The sequence below is a fragment of the Stegostoma tigrinum genome, chromosome 25 (genome assembly GCF_030684315.1).
Source record: "Stegostoma tigrinum isolate sSteTig4 chromosome 25, sSteTig4.hap1, whole genome shotgun sequence".
Classification (NCBI taxonomy): Eukaryota; Metazoa; Chordata; class Chondrichthyes; order Orectolobiformes; family Stegostomatidae; genus Stegostoma; species Stegostoma tigrinum.
This window is the reverse complement of record NC_081378.1, coordinates 17,414,416-17,441,564: the sequence shown is the minus strand read 5'-3', so window position 1 is coordinate 17,441,564 and position 27,149 is coordinate 17,414,416. Positions and strand designations below refer to the sequence as shown.

Sequence of the window (27,149 nt, the reverse complement as noted above, 5' to 3'; positions counted from 1 at the left end):
ATGAAGAGCAATTTGTAAGAACTATTTTGTAGTAATTTTTTTGGCTTTTTTGTTAATAAGACTGCAAGCAAAATGAGAACAGCAGTTTTAAAACCAGTGTTCAAAAGGGTGGCTGAATGCTTTGATAGCAAGTAGCCTGACAGCCTTACCAGGTATTACGCAAAACTGTTTGTACAAGCAGCAACTGCATTTGGAGGTGCAGAAGATTTGGAGCCAGGAGTGTACAGATACAGCTTCTGCTAGCAAAATGACATTGATCTATGGACTAGTTACCAGTTATCAACAACAAATGTTTTTGTCAACAACTGTGTGATTACTTTTCAGGTAAGTGAACAGCTCACATAGGAGCATGTTAGAGAGAGAAGTGTTCTGTTCTTCACAGCACAGAAACAGTCTCTGTTCTCTGCAGTGAAAACTCACCATATACCGGTTTATCTTTCCTGCAACAGTCATTGTAAATAGTAATTTTTAACTGCCAATTCAGAGACTTATAAATAATTGAACTGGCCACATTGTATCTCACCAACCAATGGAAGCAACTAGGAGAAAAACAACGAAAGCAACGTGCTAGCCAGCAAAACAGTCATAAGGATCATCTCAACAGAACCCTGGGAACAAAGGTGACTGAATGGCCTTTACATTTTAACCCTGTGCCCACAAGGGTGTAGGCCCAAAACATCAGCTTTTGTGCTCCTGAGATGCTGCTTGGCCTGCTGTGTTCATCCAGCTCCACACTTCGTTATCACCTAATAACACTCTGCCAGCTTATCGACCTGTGTGCAAGGAGGTTTATAAGTCATTGGAGTTTTAATTAGTAGTGTTCTATGTCAACAACTTACACTTGTGTATCTGTAACTCACGTAATTACTGGTAATAAAAGTCATTCTTTTCAGTACAGAAACTTGGTTTGTACTTGCTATCAAAATGGATCTGCAAGTCAAGTAAACTGGCAAACTTTGCTTACTTTGTGAATCTTTAATCTTATGACGACAGCAATAGTGCATGCTTTACTTTAATTCAGAAGGCTGTGCATTCAGGTAAAATGAAATTATCAACTGTGACTTCCAGACCAAGCAAATACTTATTAAATGTCCACATGTAACTGTTTCTGTCCTGCTCTCAATCATCTTCAAAACCTACTTTCAAAATCCAGAGTTTTATTGCGCAGAGGCTGACATCACAAAAATTATTTATAATCAGATAGCAGTTCATTGTTCCATACAAAGAACCTATGAGGACCACTGGCGCTAGAAAATATGCTGTGCGCTGGTACAGGTTAGATACTGGACTGTTTCGCTCTCCATAGTCAGGGTCAGTTGTGATGTCAGACAGTCAAATGTTACACTGGCATCACATGCTTATGTCAATTGGTTTAAGCAAGAATAGTGGTCATTGAAGTAACTAGATCTCAGTCTAACAGATATGGGATTAAGAGCAATTATGGAGCTGAGTAAAAGATGCAGAACAATACCAAGTCTGATTCAAACAAAGGGAATTTTACTGTCAACATGAATTTGAAGTACATCAGCTTCATTTCATAAATGATCATTTCAGGTGAAGTAAAAATGCAGAGATGATGGTTATTGAAACACAACTCTTTTAAAGATAGGGAGAAAAAAGACAATGGGTAATGCAGACTGCTGACAGCAAGGAACATTGGGATCTTTCACTTAACTAAATGAAAAACAGTACTTCTGGTCGATTAAGCCCTTTAATTAGCACACACCTTGTTATGGGGATTAGCATGTAGAACTTCTCGAGCAGCCCTCTTTTAAGGAACAGGTTTTCACCACAAACTCAAAATCTTTGAGTTTTTAATCTTAAAAGTGCTTTACAAGAGGCCACATCAGAAGAGTCTTTAGCATACTCCTTTTCTGGTGAACCTCCGTAACTTTTATTCAACTTGCAAGATAGTAAAGACAAAGCAGCACCTACAAAGCAAAGCATGCCTCCTGCAGCCTACCTGATTTGCAACGGGACAGATTCATTAATTTTTTAAAACCTCAAATCAACAATACTTCACTTCATGCTGAATAAGCTGCACAAATGGCTCAGAGACAACAAAAGTGAAGCCTTCACGCCCTCTATCCAACAACCCTCTCAGCCATCTGGTGGGTGCAAAGGTAGCAAATTTGATTTCAGACCTACATACATGTAAACACCTGCACGAATGGCATTTGTTACTCCATAAATTATATGAAAAAGTCTAAAATTTTTAAATCAAAATTAATCAAATGGTTCCATTTAAAAAAGTGGATGTATAACAATTGAGGAAAAATCTATGAGCCTATTACTAATATTAGAGTTCCTACTTGTAATCACGCCACCTTAAAGCATGGTTTCTTTTCAATATCTAATAACATCTTAAATGATTTGCCAATTCCACTGTGCTGATGAATACAGTGATGCCCTATTTCATATTCAGAGCATGAAGAAATAATTGGTAATAAAAGAATAAGCTTGTCGTCAGTTTAACGACCTACAATGACAACGTGCAAAAGCAGAACACCAGTAATGACAGTATTTAAAATAAATGAGAATTCTAAGAAGATGAATTACTTTTCACAAAAATGGTTTGGTAATTATGAAATAAACTTCAATGAAAAGTACCTAGACAGCATTTCGTACTTCAATCTCCTATTACAACAAGGCAGACTCCAACACTGCTGCTTGAATACAGAAACAACTGATGAATTCGGATTTGTTAACTCAACAGTGCAGCTGTCTTTGCATTGCAATGCTTGTAAACAAATGCCTCATTTCTAAATTGTTCAAAAATTTTACAAACTAAATTTCTGCTGAGGATGAACCCCCTCAGAATCATACAGCATGAAAGAGGCCACTTGGGTTAGAGTTCGAAAGGCCAAAAAAAAACACTACAACCAAACCAGTCCTATTTTTCTACACTAGGCCCGTAACCTTGAGTGTTATGATACAACAAGTGCTCTTCCAAGGGCTTTTTAAAGGCTGAGGTTTCCCAACTCAACGACCCTCCCAATCAGTATATTCCAGATGCCCACCATGCTCCGGGCATGGAAAAAATCTCTCAAAGTCTCTTGTAAACCCCATACCTTTCACTTTAAAGGCGTGTCCATTGTTAATGGTCCTTGGACTGAAGGGAATAGCTGCTTTCTCTTCAACTGTCCGTGACACTCAATCTTATACGCCTCTATCAGATCCCCTCCTTCAACATTCTCTACGCAAAAAAAGCTTATCTAGCGTTTCTTCATGGCATTCCAGGCAACATCCAGGTGATTTCCACTACACTACTTCATGTGCAATCATATAATTACTGTAATGCAGTGAACAGAACTGCATGCAGGACTCCAGGTTTTGGCTTAACCAAAGTTCTATACAGCTCCAACAGTGACCTCCCTGCACTTATATCTATGCCTCAGCTGATAAAGACAACATCCTGCTCCCAATTAGTCTGTCAGCCATTGTCAGAAGTTTATGGTCAAGCACTCAGAGATCCCTCTGTTCCTCTCAGCTTCCTGGTGTCTGCCATTGAGGATTCAGCTTAGAAGCAGAGCCCCAAAGGTCATAATTTCTGAGTGAATAGCTGAACCATGTGCAAATTTGATTAGTGCATATCAGATTAGAAAAATAAATGCCTGGCTCAAAGATGGCATGGAATTTGGATTATTGGACACAGGCACCAGTACTGGGCAAAGTAAGGTCTGTACCAGAGGGACATTCTTCACCTGAACCAGGTGGCTGATGTTCTTACCAGCTACAGGACCACAAAAGCAGAGAAGATTTTAAACTAAATAGTGGGGGCAAGGTGTCAAATTTAGGAAGATGTGATAAATCAAAGACTAGAGCTAAAGCAAAAGACAAAGGTGTTAATGTAGCAAATAATAGAGACAATGGCACGTATGAATAGAGCACACAAGGTGAACTAACAGCCAAGAGTGGAATTTGACAAGATGAGAAAAAGGACAGAATTCAAGGCCGAAAGCAAATATATTTGGGCAATTCCCCAACTTTGCACATGGACAGTTTCATTTGTCAATTTTGAACAATTTGTAACATCCAATGATAAATCTGTGCCAATCCATTTAAATCCTTCTTTATGAAAATTTCGATGGAATTCTGAACAAACCTTAGGTTAGACTGATAGAAAAACCAAGAGTCATAGAATCTCTACAATGTAGTTCGAGGCCATTCAGACCATCGAGGTCAGCGCCAATCCTACGTAAAACATTTCACCTGGGCCCATCCCCATAATCCTCCATCTAGCAAGGTTTATCCAGATAGCTTCCACACCACTGGACATTATGGGCTATTTCAGCATGGCAATCCACATTTTTGGACTGTGGGAGGAAACCAGAGCATCCGGCGGAAACCCATACAGACATGGAGGAGAATGCTCTAACTCCAGACAGACAAATAGGCACCCAAGGCTGTCAATGAACCCAGGTCTCTGGTGCTGAGGCAGCAGTACCACCACACTGCCCAAGATAGTACAAACAATCTTTCGAGTCAATAGTCAAACAGCAAATTTTACATCAGACTTCTAACAATCCTGTCCCACACAATGGGACAGAGGTTTATTCATGCAGTCAACCAAGTCTTAGACCATTTAAACATGACATATGTCAACAGGACAAGTGTTAGCCATGAGTCACTACAACAAAATTGCTTTAAATTGGCATTACTATTGATTTGCGTTTATATCTGATGTGGACAAAAACAAGTAATCAAATTCAGAATAGGTAAAATTCAAAACATCCAATTCTAAAATTTCAAGATGAAATTCCAATCAGGAAAGAAAAATTGAATAAACCAAAAGCTTTAGGCAAGATCCTTGTAATAGCAGCTGGAGCAATATCTGTTGAGAATTGGGTTAAAGAAACATTAAAACCGTTTTACAATTCCCCACAGTGTAAAACAGAACAAATGGTAGTAAATGTTAACCACCTTTCTCTCTGTGCATATGCAGCCAGAGTCATTTGGCACTTCCAGAAGTCAGTCTTTTCGTTTTTGTCATTCAAAGAAAACACTCCTACCTATTAACCTTCTCCAGCATGTTGGGAATGGGATTTTCCTTTCCACCATAAAGCATGCTTATCTACAAATCTGTCTTGAAGAAACAATGGGAATATGAACATGGAGCAATTTTCATGGGATTTTACAGTGTCAAGTTTCATTCTACAAACTCCTATTTTCACATATTCCTCCTCTCTTACAATATCCTTTCACTTGTTTCTTTGTATGTATTCACTGTCTGTAAGGTGCTAGGTCTTTATCAAATGGAGGTTTTGCTGCAAGTACAAAATATTTTGAATCTGCCAGGAACAAGTCAGGCATTCCACATCATTACAGCCATCAGGAAAAATATCCCCACCAACTATTCCCTTCAGTTAACTAGTTACCCCGCAAAACTGATCAGTGGAAACCTCTCCTTTATGAATACCATTAAGATTTCATCTTGCCCTCCAATGGTCCACTGAATGCATGTCTAATTTCTCTTGTCAGGTGACTGAAAGTATTGGCATTACCTTGTCAATGAGAATCCATTAAGAAGTTAATGAGCAATTTGGCAAGTGTATATGCATTCCCAAAGTTGTTCTGCTCAGCCCAAGTGCCCAGTCAAAAAGCAATCCTCCCATTCTTCCAATAAAGACATATGTGCATGTCAAGCAAGGCAAAATACAGTGGATACTGGAAATCTGAAATAAGCAGAGTGCTGGAAATGCTCAGCAGGTCTGCTAGCATCCGCGCAGAGAGAAAAGGGTTGATATTTCAAGCTTGTTAACATTTAAATCAAGACTGAACAAAGTTACAAATGCAACAGGTTGTGAACAATTAAGTGGGAATGGTGATGAGAGGAGGGAAGATCAGTGACAGGGTGGAATGCAGGACAGCTTAAATGACAACACTTCATAGTACAAAGCCAAAGTGAGCAGTGATGGTACAAGAAAATAAATAGATGAGTCTGATGAAGCGTCAATGGCAGAATAGCAATCATTACAATGTAAAAGTTAAAAAATTACAAAGTTTAGGGAAAAAATTGATAAAAAAAGAGAAGCAAGTGGGAGGAAAAGGCTGGACTCAATGTTGAGCCGAGAAAGGTATCAAACCCATTTGAAAGATGTGGTGCTATTACTCCAGCTTGCATTAAACATCACTGGAATACTGCAGCAAGGAAAAGACACACAAGATTTAAAGGTGAACAAGTAGCAAATTGGAATAACAGGCAACAGTAAACTGAGCACTATGCCTCCAAACTGAACAGAGGTGTTCTGCAAAGCTGTAACCCAAGTTTGCATGTGGCTTCCTTCCATGTTATGAGCAACTAATCCAACATACCTAAATTGAGAGTAAGGGAGATAAATAGCTGTTTCACTTCAGGGTAGTGAGAAGGGAGGAAGTAAAAAGGGAAAATGTCACATCGCCTGCACACACACGGAAAGGTTCTGCAGAAAAGGAAGGGAATACTGATTTTTACTGAGTAATAATCGGCAGTGTCATGGAGGGTACAGTCACTTCGGAATACTAGAAGGGAGCAGGAATGAAAGATGTGCTTGATGGAGGCATCACATTGGAGAAGTATAGAAATGGTAATGATCTACTGCGCGCAGAAACTACAGGAAAGACAGAATGGATACCAGTTGCATTTCTGGAAGGGGTAAGTGTAAGGAAGAGACCAGAAGTATATGTAATCTAACGGCCACAATTGAGGGCCCTTCAACCACAGAGATAACAAGGTGTGGAGCAGTATGAACACAGCAGGTCAAACAGCATTAAAGGGGCAGGAAAGCTGACATTTCCGGTCAAGACCCTTCTTTCCGAAGATCTTTCTAAAGGACGGTCAAGGCCCAAAACGTCAGCTTTCTAGCTCCTCTGATGCTGCTTGGCCTGCTGTGTTCATCCAGCTCTACACCTTGCTATCTCAGATTTTCTAGGATCGGCAGTTCCTACTACCCCTTCAACCATAATCTGTTTTGGCAGAGGTAGGGAGACTTTCACTGAGGGGAAAAAAGTTAAAGTATTATTCTGGAACACAATAGTCCAAGCAGATGCAACTGGACAGAGAAATCAGGACAACAATATTATCAGGTACAAAAAGGGAAGTTGCTGGAAAAGCTCAGCAGATCTAGCAGCATCTGAGAAGAAAAATCAGAGTTAGCATTTCAGGTCTGGTGACTGTCTGACCCCTCTGAGGAAAGGTCGCCGGACCTGAAACATTAACTCTGGTTTTTCTTCAGATGCTGCCAGGCCTGCTAAGCTTTACCAGCAACTTCTCTTTTTGTACCTGTTTTAGAGTATCTGCAGTTCTTTTGGTTTTTATTTATTATTAGAATATTGGGTTTGAGGAATTTTGGTTAAAGCAACAGAAGTCTGTGTCAATATTTACTGTGAATATTTGTTTTCAGCCTATCCACAGCAAGTGTGGTCAAAGGGATGGGAAGCAGCGGAGGCCACATGAAGGTAAAAGGAGGGGGGAAATTTGGACCTTATTCAATGAAATTTTCAAGCCTCAGAGCAAAGACAAAGTGGCAGTGGTTAAATTTTCAACATGATCGAGAGAGATTTGAGAAGAGAGGCCTAAGTAGAGCTGGAGTAGGGAAAATTGTTGATATCCAACAAAAGGGAGGGGCAAGAGACAGTACTCCTAGTAATCTTTTTTATTTGGAGGAATTGGGTGAAATTTAAGGAGAACTTGTTCATTTTGAGAACAAGCTCAAAGTGAAGGAGCAATGGATGGAGATTGGTTCTGCCTCTGTTCAAGGCAGACGCAGAGACACCGCAGAATACCTTGCACATGACACTCACTTCTTGGAAAAAATACATTATAACCTCTTCCCCAATTTTCTCTCATGTCATTTCCAGATTTATTCTCATTTCAAATTTTGTCAATCTAATTAAATTATCAGTGGTGAAACAGTGTGAGCATTTCCATCATTTTCTGTGTTTACATCACATACAATACACAAGCAACTTTGTACAGTTGCTTTACAAATAGAAAATGTTTGCTCAATGATTTAAGGTCTCACAACCCTCTAGGGTAAAGAATCCCAAAGATTGGTTTCCCTCCGAGTGAAGAATTTCTACCTGATCACAGTCTTAAATGGCTTGCCCCTTACTGAGATTATATCCTCTGGTTTTGGTATATACTACCTACACACAGGGTAAATACAGCATGGACACAGGCTCTTCAGTCCAACTACCCCACGCCAACCATATTCCCAAATCAAACTAGTCCCATTTGCCTATGTTTGATTCATATCCCTCTATATATTTCCTATTCATGTATTTATCCAAATGTCTTTTAAATCTTGTAAATGTACCTGCAATCACCACTTCCTCGGGCAGTTCATTCCGCACACAAACCATTGTGAAAAAAGATGTCCCTCCCTTTTAAAGCTTTCTCCTCTGACCTTAAAAAGAAAAGCCCCCAAGTTTTGAACTCTCTCACCAAAGGGAAAAGATCCTTGCTATTCACTTCATCTCTGCCCCTCGTGATTTTATAAACCTCGATAACGTCACCCCTCAATCGCTTCGTTCCAGTCAGCAAAGTCCCAGCCTCTCCTCATGACAAACCCTTCATTCCCAGCAACATTTTGGTAAATACTTTCTGAACTCGCTCCAATTTAGTTATTTTGTTCCGACAGTTGTATTATCACAATTATGCAAGTCAGTCATAATTCTGGTATCACAAATATGGTATTGTGCAAGTCAAATAAATATTTGCAACCTAAAGTAGATAGATCTCATGTCATTACTCATTGGGAACAGTATACAGTGGAACAAAATGACTTAATGGTCGCCTGTCGCTTTTAAATAGTTTGGGACAAGAGACGCAATGAAAATCAATACACTTGCGTCTCATTTTATAAATCTTCTGAATACAGGGAAACAGTTTTTAAATGGCCAGATAAATAATCTTGGATTGAGCAATGGTTCTGATTTGCAACTTTTGGCATGTGGAATTTTCATCAAGTAAGTATTGTTCTAAGGTTTTGGTGTAGATCTGTAGCTCGGGTTGTGGGTGTTGAGGTTGGTTGGCTCACCGAGCTGGTTTGTTGTTTTGCAAATGTTTCATTACCCTGCTTGGTGACATCCTCAGTGCAGCCTCCGAAGAAGCATCAGTATGTTTTCCCTTCTGGTTTTTAAACTCTGGGGTCCACTGAGATGGATTGCCTCACTTTCGGTTTTCCTTCTGAGTGGAATATATATGGGGTCAAGTTCAGCGTGCTTATCAGTAGCACGCTTCGTGGCATGCCATGCTTCCAGGAATTTACGGGTTCGTCTCCACCTGACCTGTCCCAGGATCTAGGTGTTGCCCCAGTCAAAGTCATGGTTCTCCTTATCCACGTGGATTGAGATGAGCAAGTACTCACACTGATCACACTATCCTCCATCAGGAACACGTCGGAGCTCACCACGAGACTCCTATGATCGCTGGGCATCAGAGTGGCACGCAAGCCCGCGTCAATCCTGCGACAACTGCTCACCCAAACTAAAGACCCACTCCCTGCCATGGACAGGACCAATGTCATCTACAAAATCACCTACAGAGAGACTGCGAGAAACACTACATCGGACAAACAGGAAGGAAACTAGCAAGAGTACACGAATACCAGCTAGCTACAAAAAGACACAACCAATACGCACTCATCTCAATCTACATGGACAAGCAGAACCACGCTATCGACTGGGACAACACCAAGGTCCTGGGGCAGGCTAGGCGGAGACAAGCACGAGAATCCCTGGAAGCATAGCATGCCACGAAGCATGCTATTAATAAACACATTGAACTTGACCCCATATACATTCCACTGCGAAGGAAAACCGGATGTGAGGCAATCCATCTCAACAGACCCCAGAGTTTAAAAACAGGCGGGAAAACATACCGACGCTTCATCCGAGGCTGCACTGAGGATGTTACGAAGCGTGGTAATGAAACGTCTGCGAAACAACAAACCAGCTTGGCAAGCCAACCAGTCTTAAGTAGTATTATTCTAATATAAAATGTACTCCAGTACAAACTCTAATGCAAGAGGTGTTGCTGTGTATATTTGATTGTGAAAAAGATTGTGTCAGATGGGGCTTTTCACACCCAATATAATTTCGCCATAGTGATTCAGCACGTAATCATCAAGGTTAAATGCATGAGGAATGCATCCTGCTTATACCTGCATCTGATTATTGCTAATATGCTGATAATTTTGTTTCATTATAGATTTTGCCCTGAAAGAGATAACGAAACGTGGAACTTCCAGAATTTATGCTAGATTCACTCTACTCTCCCCTTAGTAAACAATGATTCTGGGAAAGAAAAGCTCAATTTCAAACATTTATTATCTGAATATATTTATCAGAGTAATTACTTTTGTTCGTTTGTGCTTTACAAGACATTAGACCACTTATGTCAACATGTTCAATCAACTTAATTAATCCATCTCATTTTTAAAATGGTATTAACTTTCCATCAACTACTTTTAATACAATTCTACCCTGACACTATTATGGTGTTGAAACATTTCTGAATCACCAGACTGTCTTCAAGCTAATCATAGATCCTTCCCTCAAACTGTGCAGTTAAAGTGAAACAGAATTAGAATTAGTGTGGAAACAGGCTATTCGGCCCAACAAGCCCACATGACCCCTCTAAACAGCATCCCACCCAGACCCATTATCCTACCCCAGTTTTTCCACATCTGACCCACCCAACCTAAACTTCACTAGGCACTCGGGGCAATTTAGCCCGGCCAATCCACCTAGCCTGCACATCTTTGGACTGTGGGAGGAAACCAGAGCACCCAGAGGAAACCCACGCAGACATGGGGAGAACGTGCAAACTCCACACAGACAGCCGCCCAGGGCTGGAATCGAACCCAGGTCCCTGGCGCTGTGTGGCAGCAGCACTAACCACTGAGCCACCGTGCCACCCCCAAGTATTTCCAATAATGAAATAAAATTTATTAACAATTTCCTCAATTAGCAACATATTTCCTCAAAGCAGAAAATCAATAACACATTTTCCTTTTTACTCTTTCGGAAATATAGTGTAACAAGACATTTTAATAATCCAAACAATAATCCAGAGAAGCTCCATTTATTTGAAGTGTTGTTTCAGGCTTGCTGATAGAACTATCTGAACCAGAATTAGCTTGTACTAACTGAGTATGATGCTGTACCAAGTTAGTAATGAATTTTCTTTTCTTGGTTGCTTTTAAACTGCCTTCCAAGCATATAGTTTTTTAAAAAGTGACACTTACAGAAAAGAATGGAAACCACTTAGCCAAACATATGTTCAAAGAATCAATGACAATTTCAATCTAAAAACGCTGAAATAAATTTGCACAAACATGAGCAAACAATTTAACTTGGATTATGGGCATAGAAAGCAAACTTGAATGTTAAACAGGTAATAATTACAAGGTACGCCTCTCCTACAACGTTTCCTTGTACATATGTTAAGCAAACTCCACACAGTAAGCAATATTTGATTCAATGCAGTTGAGCATTAAGCAGTAGCTCCCTTCTCCACAAGTTATGAAAACATAAGGAAAGTTAGAAGAAAACCTTGAGCTTATCGGTTTGAATGGCACAAATCTCCCGTGCAAGGCAAAGCAGGTCATTTTAATCCAACTCATTATTTTTGATGCAATATGAAATTGCATCTCGGAATGTTTGATTGTGGAACACTGATGCTGCTGAAAATGTCCACAGCCACAGAGCAAAAACACACAGGGGTCACACCATGGGCAAGGGTATGTATCAGCCATTTAATTGCATTTGCTGAATTTACTTAAAAAAAATTATGTCCATTCAGCTTCTAATTGGACAGGAATACTTTGCTGAAGAATCGACAGTTCCTGGTGCAACAGCAGAGATATACTTCGTCAATGTCATTTTCAGCTGTCTTTGACTCAGGAACAGAAATGCCAGTCAGAATCCTAAATCGTATTAGGAAGAAATTACATATCCATGTTTACAAAATTGTTATGCACAGCTCATTATTGCCCACAGATGCTAACTAACATTACATTTTCTGAGAAGCCAGCAAAATTATTGGAACAAACTTCTGCAACCACAATGACATTGTCACTGTGCTCATTTCTATACCAGTCCCTATAGATTTCACAAATACTAATCTAATGAATAAGGAACAGTCACGTGTATCATGACATTTTCAGGAATTGATATTTTGGAATCTGTGCATATTTACGCCCCAAAAGACCCACTTTCGGGACTGTCCAGGCTGCAAGATGTTTAAACAAATTAAATAAGCAAAAACACTTATTTCACTAGGTACCTGGATGTCAATTACCTGGTAAGTCTGCTGAATTCTAAACAAATACACCTTCCAAATTGAACTCTCCTGTGGTCTAATTATCTTTAATAGATAAAAATAATCAACAATTTCAAAGTGATCTACCCCAGCTCTGATCTACTCACATTCCACCAATTGTAACAGTGCAACAGGTCCGTTCAGGGAATGCCGGGGTCACATTTGTAGATGGGGTGGCTTGTCTGATGTAGTCGACTGTCACATTAACCTAGTGAACAAGAGAAAAAACAAACTCTGATCAGCTTGAGACATGTCAAATTAATATAGCTTCTGTCAAAAGCATGGTAACAAATTTGGCAAAGTCTTATGATCAACAAAGATCAAATGGAACGATCAAATGCGAGAGATCGAAATGGAAAATATGTGACTTCTACAAATCAGTCGATATCTGATCAAGATGAACCGACATTCAAGTCAGCACACTTCACCCAACCAAATATTTTGAGTATAATTAGCCAAAGTAAAAAAACTGAAAGATCACAAAGAATATTAATTTGTTAAAGAACACCACCTATTAAAGAATTTACTACAGTAGTGAGAGGAAACCTATTTTCCCTTTAGGCTTTTGCATTAAATTTAGAGTTGGGCCATTCAGGTCAATTGCCTGCTCTTGTCCAAATACAATCAGGATCCACTTGAAATTCCCATTCAAGAGCAAATTCAGTGAACGGTGAGTTTGTTAACCATCAATGCCCTTCTGATGCTCCTAGTCTATAGCTAGCATTTAATTGTTTTGTTTTATTGGCCTAAGAATTCAAGTATGATAAGGAAGTAAAATAGGCGTCTCCAAGCTTTAGATAAGGTAAGCAAGCTCCAAAAGACAGTATTTAATTTAATGAATAGACAAACTGTTCAGAATAGTTCCTGCACTACAGATCAAAAGAGAACAATTATGCAGGATTTTGGTGGAGGGAAGAGATGGTTCAGCATGCTAACATCACAGCCTTGTAAAGCAGAGACCCACACTAACAAAATGCAGTTACGAGTAGAATTTAAGGGTCTTGTGGTGGAGTGGTCGTGTCCCCACACAACAAAAAAGGTTTCAGTGACATGACCAGAGTGATTATAAACACCTATCATTATAGCTTTTATACAACTGCACCTTATAAAAATGCAGATTTTAACCAAGTGTATTTGCTGAATAATGTGGAAGGTGAACAAGTATTTTTCTCTCCTCATTTAATTAATTCACCATTCCGTGCTTGGCTCCCATATTGGTGCAGCTGCTGGTGATAAATCATCCTTATAATTAAAGTATCACATGACAGTTTATCCATCTTGAACTTGCAGCCTGTGGAATGTGGGAAGTTCAACAGTTCAACACATGACTTGTACAAACACAGGAAGTGTCACTGCATAAGCCTGAGCTCTGGGGTTCGAAACCAGAGTGGTGGCTGGAATTATGTTTATGCAAACACCAAGTAGAGATCTACATGGGTAGCACGTTTCAGGAATCGGAAAACCCCACATCTTATGGGTGTGCAGGCAAATGAAGAATTGTTGACTGTCAGGCAGTTGAAGAGAATCAGAAAGGAAGCACAGGATTTCCTGGATAATTTCACCTGAACATCCATCTTCTGCTTTTGATGCTGATGAGGATGTTGACTTCTCAGTGAAGTCCAGTACAGCCAAGTCAGTGGCACCATAAGTAGCTCAACTGTACAGATGGGGGGGGGGAAGAAGAATGGAAGACTAATAGTGATAGGGGACTCTTCAGTTAGGGGAACAGGCAGTGTTTCTGCAGCCATCAACATAACTGCAGGGCGACATGCTACCTCCCTGGTAGCAAGGTCAAGGATGTCACAGAAAGCTTCACTGCATTCTTCAGAAGGATTAACAGCTAGAGACTGTGGTTGAATGCACTTAGCATTCACAAAAAGGTTGATATGACTGCATGAATTGAGGTAGGTTGATATGATTTAATTGTCATTATAGAGAAATGGCAACGGGGTGATAAAGGGAACTGAATATCAAAGGATATTACACTCCAACGCTCCTGCTCTTCTTGAAAATTACCCTTGGCATAATTGCAAAGCCAAGAAACAGGCAAATTATTTTGTTTTTAACTTGGCAATATTAACACCAATTTGTTTTAAAAAGTAATAAAACAGACTTAATAAAAGGCAGGGAGAATAAATTTTTTTTTAAAATAAAAGCAAAACAAAAATGAAAAGTCCTACTGTTCATGAAATATCTACATCCACATAAATATTTCAACTATAAATCAATGGTGTGTTTGATAAGAAAACAGAAGACAACCATTCAACCACAAAGGTGCTGTTAGCCTGACTGACATGCCACATCTGTCACAGAATTAATTAGCAAATATATTCATATCCTTCGTTTCCTTAAAGAAAACACAGCAGCAAGAATCAAACATTTGCTTTTGGAATACTGCAATCGATTTCCTTTCTAGGGGTGGCCAGGGATAGGTGAGCATCAGACTTACAGACAGAAGTATTACTGCACTGCATACCCACATTAGTGCCAATAAAAATATAAAGCTTGCAACATGCACACATGACTGATTCCAGTATATTGCGATCACAGTTGTGGCTGTCAGCCAAACATTTTAAAGGATCCTTGCAGTAAGTGGTGAACTGTGCACTAATTTTCCATTAAACAAATTACTGTTTTAATCTCAAGGTACACTTTAGCGAGATAATCCACTTCAAATTAAAGCTCCATGTAATGCATTGGAGTTGAACTATTGTTCTAAAACCTATTGCCCACAAAATAAAGAGCTAAACAAGTGCTTTGAATCATGGACAAGTAAAGCAAAGCATTGAGCTTCATGGTCAGCAGTGAAAAACCAAAAGGCAACTGCTATAAACTGAACAGAAAAGAAAATCATGAACCAAAATGTGGAAAGCCAAAAGCTGAAACTGTATTTTCAGTAAAATTGAAGGGTTAGGTGAGGAAAAGATATGTGCTCTACGTAATAAGAACATAGTTGACAGCCAGTTTCACACCTCATTTAACTGAAGTGGCCAAGCAAAGTGGCACTCATGCCCAGCGAGTTAACAAAACTCAAAACAGCTCAGTCCAAAAAAATAATAAAATGTGAGGCTGGATGAACACAGCAGGCCAAGCAGCATCTCAGGAGCACAAAAGCTGACGTTTCGGGCCTAGACCCTTCATCAGAGCTCTCTGATGAAGGGTCTAGGCCCGAAACGTCAGCTTTTGTGCTCCTGAGATGCTGCTTGGCCTGCTGTGTTCATCCAGCCTCACATTTTATTATCTTGGAATCTCCAGCATCTGCAGTTTCCATTATCTCAGTCCAAAAAAAGTAAGCTTTTCAAGACATATATTAAATTCATTTCTAACGATTTATGCTTATTTTAAAAATGCATTTATCACATTGCAACAACTAAAGTGCACAATTGGATTACTGGTCCAGCAGTAAAATATCAACCCTCTGTCATTGCAACTTCACTTCAACATTACACAATGAGATATAAAATAGACAATCACTGCCTAATGGCCAAATCACCAGTACGAAGCCAACTTCAACAACAAAAGGCCAAGAGTTGGAACTTTTAATACTTAGCAAAATTCAAACTCCATAACCACACAACATTGAGAATCACAACATTAGTTTTTAGAGATTATTAGACATTAATAGACATTAGAGATCATTCAGGTAATAAAGAAAACTCAATTTACTCCTATAAATTGGTCAAAGTGCTCTGTAACCTAAACCCCAAATCTTCAATCAGCCAATTTAAAATTATCAAAAATGATCACTGAATCAAAATTGTACAATTTACACGGTACAACATCCTAGAGACAATGATATACTAACACAAGTGATAAAACACAGAAGTACACATACCATACTTCACCTTTGTTACCCTTGTTGTAGCTGACCTAAGGAGGGGAATTAACTACGCAATGAAACAGGGCTAATCAACAATCTGGTCATAAAGGAATCCATAGTAAACAATAAACACAGCATAACAGCACTTAAAAACTGGAAGAGATGCAGTTCAAATGCACAAGGGATAACTGGTGATGGTGGAACGAAACATTATGCAAAGGTGTAACAGCCAAGAATAACTGACTAGTATTTTCTCTTTATTCCAGGAACGCAGATGTCACTAGCTGGGCCGACATTTAATGCCCATTTCTAATTTCTGCAGTGGTGGTGCAGGTAAACTTTCCTTAACTACCATAGTTATTGGGGTGCAGGGTCACCTACATTGCCTTTAGGTAACAGAGCTCCAAGATTTCACTCAGTTTTGGAGGAACAGCAATGTAATTCAAGGTCAGAATGGTATAAGTCAAGCATCTTGAATGTTCTAAGTGCTGCATTCTGTAGTGTTCTGTAGTGTAGAGTTTATGAGATTGGCCTCATATGGAACTGATGCCCCGGTAGAGGCCAGGTCATTGAGTATATTTAAGATGGAGTTAAATAAGGAAGTGAGAGAAAGGGGTTGAAAAACTTATCAGCCACGACTGAATGGCAGAGCAGACTCGATGGGCTGAATGGCCTAATTTCTGCTCCTCTCATGGTCAAAATCAGAAACATTTTAGTGCATGTGACACAGTGGTATCAGTGCCTTTGGACAAGGAGGTCCAAATTCAGGCACCATATGTCATAATATGTCAGAACAAGTTGTTTAAAATATCCATACTAGCCTCATAGATGACAGGCAAATCACTTTCAAACTTTAAAAATCTATTTTCCCTACTCTTTATAACAATATATGTGCTTTAACAGCAATGAATTAAGTGGAAAAATCCTCTTGGAAATCTATGATCTTGTACATATGCAGAATTGTAAACAACAAATCGATTACAGCAGGTCACTAGACTCCGATTTAATCTATTTTGAAAAATATAAATAGCAAGAAATCCATGATGCTGCAAAACATCAAAAGTTCACAAGCTATAATACTGGCTATACAAAGCTACAGTAGCCAACTTTTGAGCCTCAACTGCAAAAAAACTCAATTGGGTTGCTCAGAGAAATTGATCCTAATTTCCCCTTAACAACCAGAACTCGTTACAATAAAACTACAGGCATTAACTGTCTTGCAGACAGTCTCTGTTACCATCACTTGTAAACAAAGACCAATTGAGAAAGGATAGCTGTGAGAAGCACCCACGTTCACCTGACCACTATTTGAGGATAATCCCAAAAATTACTAGATTTGGTTGCCTTTTTCAGTAATGTAAGCTTCCCCCAAAGGCAGGGAGATCAAGCTAGTTTAATCAAGTCACCTATTTTAAGCAATGATTCCAAACAGGGTAATGTTTAAATTCAAGTTCAAGGGCACTGCCATCACAGATACGCATGCCATTCCAAAATCCTTAGGTTATGTCTCAGAATTGGCAATCAATTCCAGACAGCAGTTGTCAGTAATCTTTGGTAAAGCTTCAACTTTATTATTGTTAAAGTCCTAAGAATAATCTTTCACGCATTATCACTCATCATTTCCTCAAAATTAGCAGCTTCCATTCAGCAACTCAAAAGAGCATTAAACAAGTTGCAGCAGCCTACTGTGAATTTTCTGTTTTATGGAGAAAGTCATTCCTTTTGCTATTCGCTTTTGCAAACAGTGTCATTAACTAAACTTGTTTTAGATTCTGTTTCGCAAGCAAAGATATCATTCTTAACTATTCATGCCACCCAACAGGGAGATGACTCTAGGAAAACTGAAGAATCAGGTTATCAAAAACCACCTAAACTGGAAAAGAAGTCATTTCTATCAGGATTCATGCATTTTTGCTCAATTAGGAATTGTTCAAAGTTGGCAAACTTTCACTTTCAACAATGTTATTTTGGCTTAATTTGGTGAATTAGTTTGAACAACTGTAACAGTATCTAAAAGTCAATGAGTACGTTCAAGGCGGGCATATTTTCTTAATTACCCAGCATCTTGAGAATCTTTCATTTTTTATTTCTTGACCTATGGCAACGCCTCAGCTCAATCAACTTGCTAACCAATCAACTTTCAGACAACCAACCACTCCTCCCCTTTTCTCCTGTCATATAAATTGTTCATTGTTCAGAGAGTGCACTCCCTTGCAAGAGAAAGACCACCACCAATAAAAATGGCTGCTGTGAACCATGTGCTTGCACACTAATACCCATGAAGTCACGCCACGATTAGGAAAGAAGTTCAGTTTGTTTAGACTAAGGCCTGATAACAGTGAAGATAGGATGCAAATGTCTTTTCAAAGGGTTTTAATGGCATGACTAGAATGCAGATCAAAATTGTTTTAATTTTTCATCATTTTAATTTTCATCTTTAGAGGATCACCTTTTCAGAGTCCCCTGAGGCAGGTGTCTGACAATTCCATTGCACAATGTATGCCCTTCTGAAATAACTTTAGTACCTCTCCATAAGAGCTACTGGGGCCATCTGCAACTGGATCACCTTTTGAGAATGCTCGTAAAACAGTTTGCTGTTTTACTGGCAATACCCTAAATATCATTCCTATTCCACCAAATGAGGATGCTGGCCAAAAATGCAGCTATGGCTCTGCAATTTGGGATTCTTGTATTTGGCCTGGTAAGTGCAAGATAAAGAGCTTTGGCAATATGCCCCACTTTTTCAGAAAGATTTTACTTCTGTACTACCTAAAAACTGTCCATTTACAGTAAGATAAAATAAAAGCTAGGTTTTGCAACTCATCTTCATAAAATACACATGAACAACTGAGTTAGGAGGATTAGGAACCCTCAAGCTTGCTCCATCATTCCGTAAGATTCATGGCTGATCTAACTACTTCAAATTTCCATAAACCCCTGGTAACCTTACACAGGATCTATGCAGCACTACCTTAAAAATTAAAGTCAGTCTCTACCACCTTTAGGGGAAGTACTTCAAAGATTCAAGATCCTCTGAGGAAAGAAAACTTTTAATCTACGCCTTAAATGGGTGATTTTGTACTTTGATTGATTGTAGTCACATTTAAGTATAGGGAAAAGCTGTGTTTGCGAGCAGTGCAGGCAGATCATTAAGCAAGAACACACATCATAATGATTAGACAGTGAAACACAACACAGGCGGTGCATAAAGCAAGATCAACATTATTTGAAGTTAGAGTCCGTTCATCAGTCTAATACCGGCAGGGAAGAAGTTATTCTTAACTTGGTGCACGTGTTCAAGCTTCTGTACCTTCTGCCTGGTGGAAGAGGTTATAGGAGAGCATTACTGGGGTGAGGGTGGTCTTAAATGATGTTGGCAGCCTTTCCATGGCAACGAGAAGCGTAAATCGAGTCCATGGATAGAACATTAGTTCCTGTGATGGCCTGGGCTGTGCACACAACCTTCTCTAGTTTCTTAGAGTCCTGGAGAACAGTTGCCATACTAGACCATTATACATCCGGACAGTATGCTTTCTATGGTGCATCTGTAAAAGGTGGAGAGTGTCCTTATGGACATGCAGAATTTCCTCAGGTGCCTGAGCAACAGGGGGCATTGTGATGCCTTCTGGACCATAACATCTATGTGGGAAGTCCAAGACGAGTTGTCAGTTAGCATCACTCCTAGGAACTTGGCGCTCTTGACTCTCTCCACCTCAGCTCCATTGACGTAATCGAGACGTGTTCTCCTCCTCCCTTTCTGAAGTCAAATGTCAGTTCTTTAGTTTTGCCGACATTGAGAGAGGTTGTTATTGCACTATGACATCAAGCCCTCCATCTCCTTTCTGTATTCTGACTCATCGCTGTTTGATATTTGTCCTACCACGGTGGTGTCATCAGCAAACTTGTAGATGGTGTTTATTTGGAATTTGAATAGAGTTGTGAGTGCACAGGGAGTATAGTAGGGGGCCCAGAACAGATCCTTGAAGGGCTCCAGTGTTGAGGATTATCATGGAAGCTGTGCAGTTGCCTACCTTCAATGATTACAATCTATGGGTCAGGAAGCCGAGGATCCAGTTGCAGAAGTTGGACAGGAGATCTGGGTCTTGAGTTTTGTAATCAGGCTAGAAGGGATTGTAGTGTAAAATGCAGAGCTGTAGTCAAGTAGTAGAGTTTGATATAGATCTTTGTTGTCCTGATGTTCCAGGGATGAGTGCAATGCTAGGGACACGGTGCCTGCTCTGGACTCAAGTTTGTAAGCAAATTGCAGAGGATCGAGGCAGGCTAGGAGGCTCAAGTTGATGCGGGCCATGAACAGCCTCTTGGTGCACTTCATGATTATGGAGGTCAGAGCCACTGGGCTGTAGTCATTAAGGCACATTGCATGTGCTTTCTTTGGTACTGGGATGATGGTGATCTTCTCGAAGCAGGTAAGGACTCAACTTAGAGGGAGAGGTGAAAGCGTCAGTGAATACTTCTGCCAGCAGGTCCACATGATCTAAAATGTACAGCCAGGGACTCAGTCCAGGTCCGTCGCTTTCCTTTGGTTGACTCTCAAGAGTACCAATCTGATGTCTGCAGTGATGACGGAGGGAACAGGTGCATCCAGGGCTGTTGGGGCAGGTGATCTTGTGCCGCTGGCATTCTGCTTGAACTGAGCAGAGAAAGCATTGAGCACATCAGGAAGGGATGTGTTTTTGTCCACTATCTTGCTCTGTTTCATTTTGGATTCTATTTTGTTGTTTAGGCCTTGGAACAGGAGACTGTACGGATGGTTTGGGCCTCTAATTTAGTCTGGTACTGCCTTTTGGCATCTCTGATGGCTTTGCGGAGGTCATATCTGGGATTTTCTCTATAGGTCTAGGTTGTCTGACTTGAATGCCTGGTCTTCAGTAGGCAGCAGGTTTCCCAGTTGGGGAAAACCCAGATTGACTTCTTCAGCAATGACCCCTAATTCTTCAGTCGCCTCAAGAGAAAACATCAGTTCCTTATCCATTCTGCGTTGTCGTCTCAGGATATTGCATGTCTCAAACAAGTCACAAATTATTCTTCCAAACAACAACATTCTAGAAGCTTTCCTAAGTAATCCTTTAATGTAACCTTTTACGTCCTGGTATCATTTTCATGATTCTATAGCATCCCTTCCCAAGGTCCATATGCCTGCTCTGGAGTTGAGATCCTAACCTAGAGTATCCCAGATTACTTAGGTTTTTGCCTGCATAACTGAAACATCAATTGCTCCCCTCTATATTCCAACATTTGCATCAAAGGCCAACACTTCATTTAACCTTGATTACTTTAATGCACAATTACATAATCAATCTGTGCAAAGGCATTCTGAACCTTTCAATGTTCCTGGTCTCTAACAGTAAAATATTGAGTTTTTTTTCTTGAATCCATTCATTGTTCTGACAGCAAATCAAGATTTAGCAAAGTGTGAATTGTTTCAACAACAGAAACAAATTGCTGGAAACACTTAGCAGAGCCAGCTGTGTCAATTCTGATGAAAAGACAGGAGACTCGAAACATTAACTCTGCCCTCGCTCCACAGATCCTGCCGACCTGCTGAGTTTCACCAGCAAATGCGACTTTTGTTTCAGTTCACCAGCATCTACAATTCTTTGTTCTACTTTACTGAAGAATGCCTTTCCTAACTCAATGTCAACTTTGTAATCTATCTCTACCGTATTGACAGACAGTTAGTGTTACGTGAGATAATAGGCAGGGGTAAATGAGCTGAACGGCTTCCTTCTATAAGTGATCATATGATATGGTCAGCCGCCCATGATGTGGGGGGATAGGGGAAGTAGCAGACATGAATTTTCCCTTTTTTCTCCCCATGAGGCAGAATGCAGTTGAGACAAAAATTTTCAAATAATTGAAATGTCACAATATATTTCATGGTACAAATCTTCACTCAATTGTTTTGAGTATTACAGCTACCACGTTAAACTGAGTTGGTGGATGTACACTTTCCTACGTAATAGAAATCAGTGTACAAAACTGGGCATCATTCTGTCAAACTGTAGCTCAGCAAATGGCAGGATCCAACAGGGAACCAAATTAGAACTATCCTTTTCTAGTCATGACTAATGACTTCCAATTAGAGTTTTCCAACTTTAAATAGGTCAACGATTCAAATAGTCTAACAATAGGCAAGGACAAATGTGTTCATGACAACAGTCAAAATTCAATGATAATTTAAAAAATGCCAGTTACATCAAACAAATTACAGCTAAAACAGTATTTTCTTGAAAATCTTGGATAAGACTGTTGACAATAATTGTACAATTAGTCATTTACATCAAGCGCACAAAACTGTCAGAAGGAACAATTTCAAGGGAATCTTAAATAAGCCATGTCAACTTAATCTTCTTTCTTTGTTGCAAATGAAGGTGCAAATTCAGTAGAGTATTTGATGCTTTTGGGGCAAGGAAAGAAAAAAAATTAACATTTTTACAGGATAACAGTTTACACTTCTGGATACAGATAAACCAAGGTGGTAGAAAATTCCCTTTTTAAAGATATCCAAAGTATGCTTCCATGTTAGCATTGTTGTAAAAGATCTTAAAAATTGTCAGATGCATGCATCTGCGAATCTAACATGATTTGTGTCCTTCCACGATGCACATTATGGCATTAAGGCACAGAATGCCTACAGAAAACAACAAGGTACGCTTTCCTTCACTTTTATCAAAGCTGCCTACACAGCCTGGCCAAGGTCCGAGTCCGGTAGCTAGTCAAAGTTTAATTAAGTATTGCAAAGACTTAACGTTATGATTGGTAAAGTAATTAACAATAAATGACATCCATATCACTTGCTGTACAAGTTCAGTTCCACAATCCTGACAGCAGTCTACATCCCACAGCATGTGGAAGTGCACAGTGCACTTGATGTATAGAATGCTACAAAAAGTCTCGAAACACTGTTTAGATTAGATTCCCTACAGTGTGGAAACCGGCCCTTCAGCCCAACAAGTCCACACTGCCCCTTGAAACATCCCACCCAGACCCATCCCCCTATAATCCACACACCCCTGAACACTACGGGCAATTTAGCATGGCCGATCCACCTAGCCTGCGCATCTTCGAACAGTCAGAGGAAACTGGAGCACCCAGAGGAAACCCATATAGACACAGGGAGAATGTGAAAACTCTGCACAGACAGTCATCCCCAAGTCCTTGTCATCAGCTAATGTGAACTTCAACCAGGACAACCTCAAGAATGTGGTATCAAAATTTCATCAACATGCTTCCTGTCCTAGAGATCCAAACATCCTTAGCCAATGCTACACAACAATACACAAAGATACTTACCACTCCATCCACCAACTGCATTTTGAACTCATCAGGTAATGATGTACTGTTGCCCATGATTTTGTTTGAATTCAACTTGCAGCCCATTATGTTGTGTAAGCCTTGCCACAAACAATGGGTATCTATAGATTGTCTAGTCTCAAGTTTACTTTGGCATTAGATAAAAACTGAGAAATTGCTGGCAAAGCTCAACAGATCTGGCAGGATATGTGGAGAAAAATCTGAGTTAATGTTTTGCATCAAGTGACCCTTCCACAGAACAGTTCTGAATGAGTGTCACTGGATCCAAAATGTTAGCTTTTCCAGCAATTTCTATTTTTGTCTCTGATTTGCAGCATCCACGGTTCTGTCAGTTTTTATTAAATACCAAACTAAACTTGAGACCCAGACAATCTATGGATACCCATTGTTTACAGCAAGGCTTACTTACAACATAATGGGCTGCAAGGTGATTTCAAAAAAAAATCACAGGCAACAGTGCATCCTTACCTAATGAGATCTATGCTTTCTACACCCACTTTCAACAGAAGGTGAGGGGCCAATGTCACCTATCTCAACAACCTCCGATACACCTGTCTCTTCATTCACTGCTGCATGTATTAGATCGGCCTTCTTAAAGGTGAACCAATGGAAAGCAACTGGCCCAAATACAGTCCTCTACTATGCATTCAGATCCTGTGCAGACCAACTGGCAGAAGTATTCACAGGCACTTTCAGCTTCTCCTTACAAGCTGAAGACCCCAACTGCTTCAAAACCACCATCAACCTATTGCCAAAGAAAAATCATGCAGCACGTCTTAATGACTACTGCCCAGCAGCTCTGACATCCATCATTAAGTGTTTCAAAAGGTTAGTCATGACTCACTTCAACTCCAGCCCAGCAAATTGCCTTGATTCTTTGCAATTTGCCTACTGGCGCAATAGGTCCACAACAGATACCTTCTCCCTGGCCCTACACACTTCCCTGGGACATTTGAATAACAAGGATACTTATGTCAGGCTCCTACTTATGGACTACAGTTCCATCTTCAGCACTATAATTCCAAACAAACTCATCTCCAACCTCTAGGATGAGGCACCTGCTCCCGCCTCCATTTCCTGACCGACAGATGCAGTCAGTACAAATAGGCAACACCTTCTCCATGAAGATCCACAATGCTGGTGCCCTGCAAGGCTGCGTACACACAGACACACACAGACAGACACAGACAGACAGACAGACACACACAGACAGACACAGACAGACAGACAGACACAGACAGACACAGACAGACAGACACAGACAGACACAGACAGACACAGACAGACAGACACAGACAGACAGACACAGACAGACAGACACAGACAGACACAGACACAGACAGACAGACAGACACACACAGACACACACACAGACACACACACAGACACACACACAGACACACACACAGACACACACACAGACACACACACAGACACACACACAGACACACACACAGACACACACACAGACACACACACAGACACACACACAGACACACACAGACACACACAGACACACACAGACACACACAGACACACACACACACACACAGACACAGACACACACAGACACACACAGACACACACAGACACACACAGACACACACAGACACACACAGACACACACACACAGACACACACACAGCCCCAACCCCATTTATAAGTTGCTGACAACACTACCGTTGTAGGTCAGATCGCAAATAACGACAAGATGGAGTACAGGAAAGAGATTCAGTGCTTATGGGCATGGTGTAAAGACAACAATCTCTCCATCAACTTGAGCAAAACAAAGGAGCTGGTCATTGATTTCAGGAAGCAGAGTGGAGGAAATTCACCGGCCTGCATTAATGGTCCTTAGGCGGAGATGGTCAACAATATCAAGTTTCTGAGAATGATGATCACCAACAATCTGTCCTGGTCCACCCACTTTGACATTATGGTTAAGAAAGCAGAGCAACGCCTCAACTTCCTCAGGAGGCTAAAGGAAATTCAGCATGTCCACAAAGACCCTTAAAAACTTTTACAGATGCACCAGTGAAAGCATCCAATCTGGAGGCATCACAAAATGGTATGGCAACTGCTCTTCCCAAGACCAAAAGCAATTATAGAGTTGCGAACACAGCCCAGTCCATCATGCAAACGAGCCTCCCTTCCACAGACTGTCTATATTTCTCACTGTCTCAGTTGCTTTCCTGAAGCAATAAAAGATCCCACCCACTCAGGTTACACTCTCTTCCACCAGAAGATATAAAAGTTTGCACACACGTATGAACTGACACAAGAACACTTCTTCCCTGCTATCACATTTTTGAATGGATCTTTTTAATATGAATACAGATCACTCTTTACACCTGCTCGGCAGCTGTAACAGTGTCTTGCACTCTGTTCTGTTACCCTGATGGATTTTATATAGTACAATCTGCCCATACAGCACATAAGACAACACTTTTCACTATGCTTCAGTGCACATAACAGTAATGAAATCCAGAAGTAAGAACAGAGTTTCACTGCAAAGGAGCAGGTTTTAGATAATAGTCATATGGCATATTGTGTGTCTGTGGTATATTTTTTGAATAAAATCATGTGGTGTACCCTGGTCTGACATCATGTGAAACTCTCCTCCCCGAAGTGTTGGGTGCAAGCCACTGAATATTTTTAAAACACAAATTAAAAGGCAGTTAGATTCTTGACTAACCAAGGTTATTGGTAGTGGTACAGCCAAAGAAATCTGAAGTTGACAGCACAATCAGATCAGTTGTGATCTTACTGGATGGCAGAGCAACCTCAAGGGGCCTGAATGATTCTGCTCATGATTCATATGTTCGTTTGTGATTCCACACCAACATTTTCTTCCCCTGATGGCAGGCTCAATTCCTAGAAATGAACATTCAGCAGAACACTTCAAGTTGGGGATCTTTTATCAGAAATGGAAGAAATTTAAATTTAAACATCCTAGAATACTACAGAAATGCTTTTCGTAACCACCTAGCTTGGTCTAGATGAGAAGTTATTTTTTGTCATGGGTATATTTTTGCAAGAATGCAGAGAAAAGTGTTTAAATTACCGTACCATCGCACCTATATTAATAGCGGAAGGCATAGATAGAATAAGAAATTGAAGACGAAGTCCATCTTAGTTCAATTCACAGCTTCTGGGTTCAGGAAAAAGACAACACCGCTGCCAAATCGCACCACTGGAATAGTTTATGAAATCAGCACCATTGATTTTGATTGTTCCAAACACAAGTTATTGTGGAGCAGTTAAAAATAGTTGAATGCAGAAGTTTTGTTGCAGTGAATGACTTTACAAACTGGAGGAAAAGGGGTTAAAATGCATCCATTCCTTCCCCAAATTTTTCCTTTATCCCACCCTCAAAATATAACGAAAAATACTTTACTTCATATATCTTGTACAGCATGACTGCTATAATATCTACAGGCAAGTTTACAAGGTCAGTCATAGTCACTCTGAATTAAATCAGTGCAATAGAAACTCAGCCCCAGGAGACTAGGCAAGGGAAGAATGACAACACATGGAAATTGTTTATGACTTTTCACAGCTTACGAATTCAATGTCACCCACACAGCCAGCTTACTGCTCAGTAAACCCATGGAATGATTACGGATTATACACACACAAACATGTATTTTTATTTGTAAGAATAAAAAGTATTAGATGTTGAACAAA

General features: G+C 40.1%; 1 protein-coding gene across 1 annotated transcript in view; it reads right to left on the bottom strand.

Annotated features, from left to right (window-relative positions):
- snd1 (staphylococcal nuclease and tudor domain containing 1) overlaps positions 1-27,149 on the bottom strand; it is an 879,367-nt gene that overhangs the window by 724,285 nt on the left and 127,933 nt on the right. Inside the window, exon 12 of the mRNA XM_048553925.2 lies at positions 12,415-12,515. Coding sequence (XP_048409882.1) covers positions 12,415-12,515 — 101 coding nt within the window. The remainder of the gene's footprint in view (positions 1-12,414; positions 12,516-27,149) is intronic.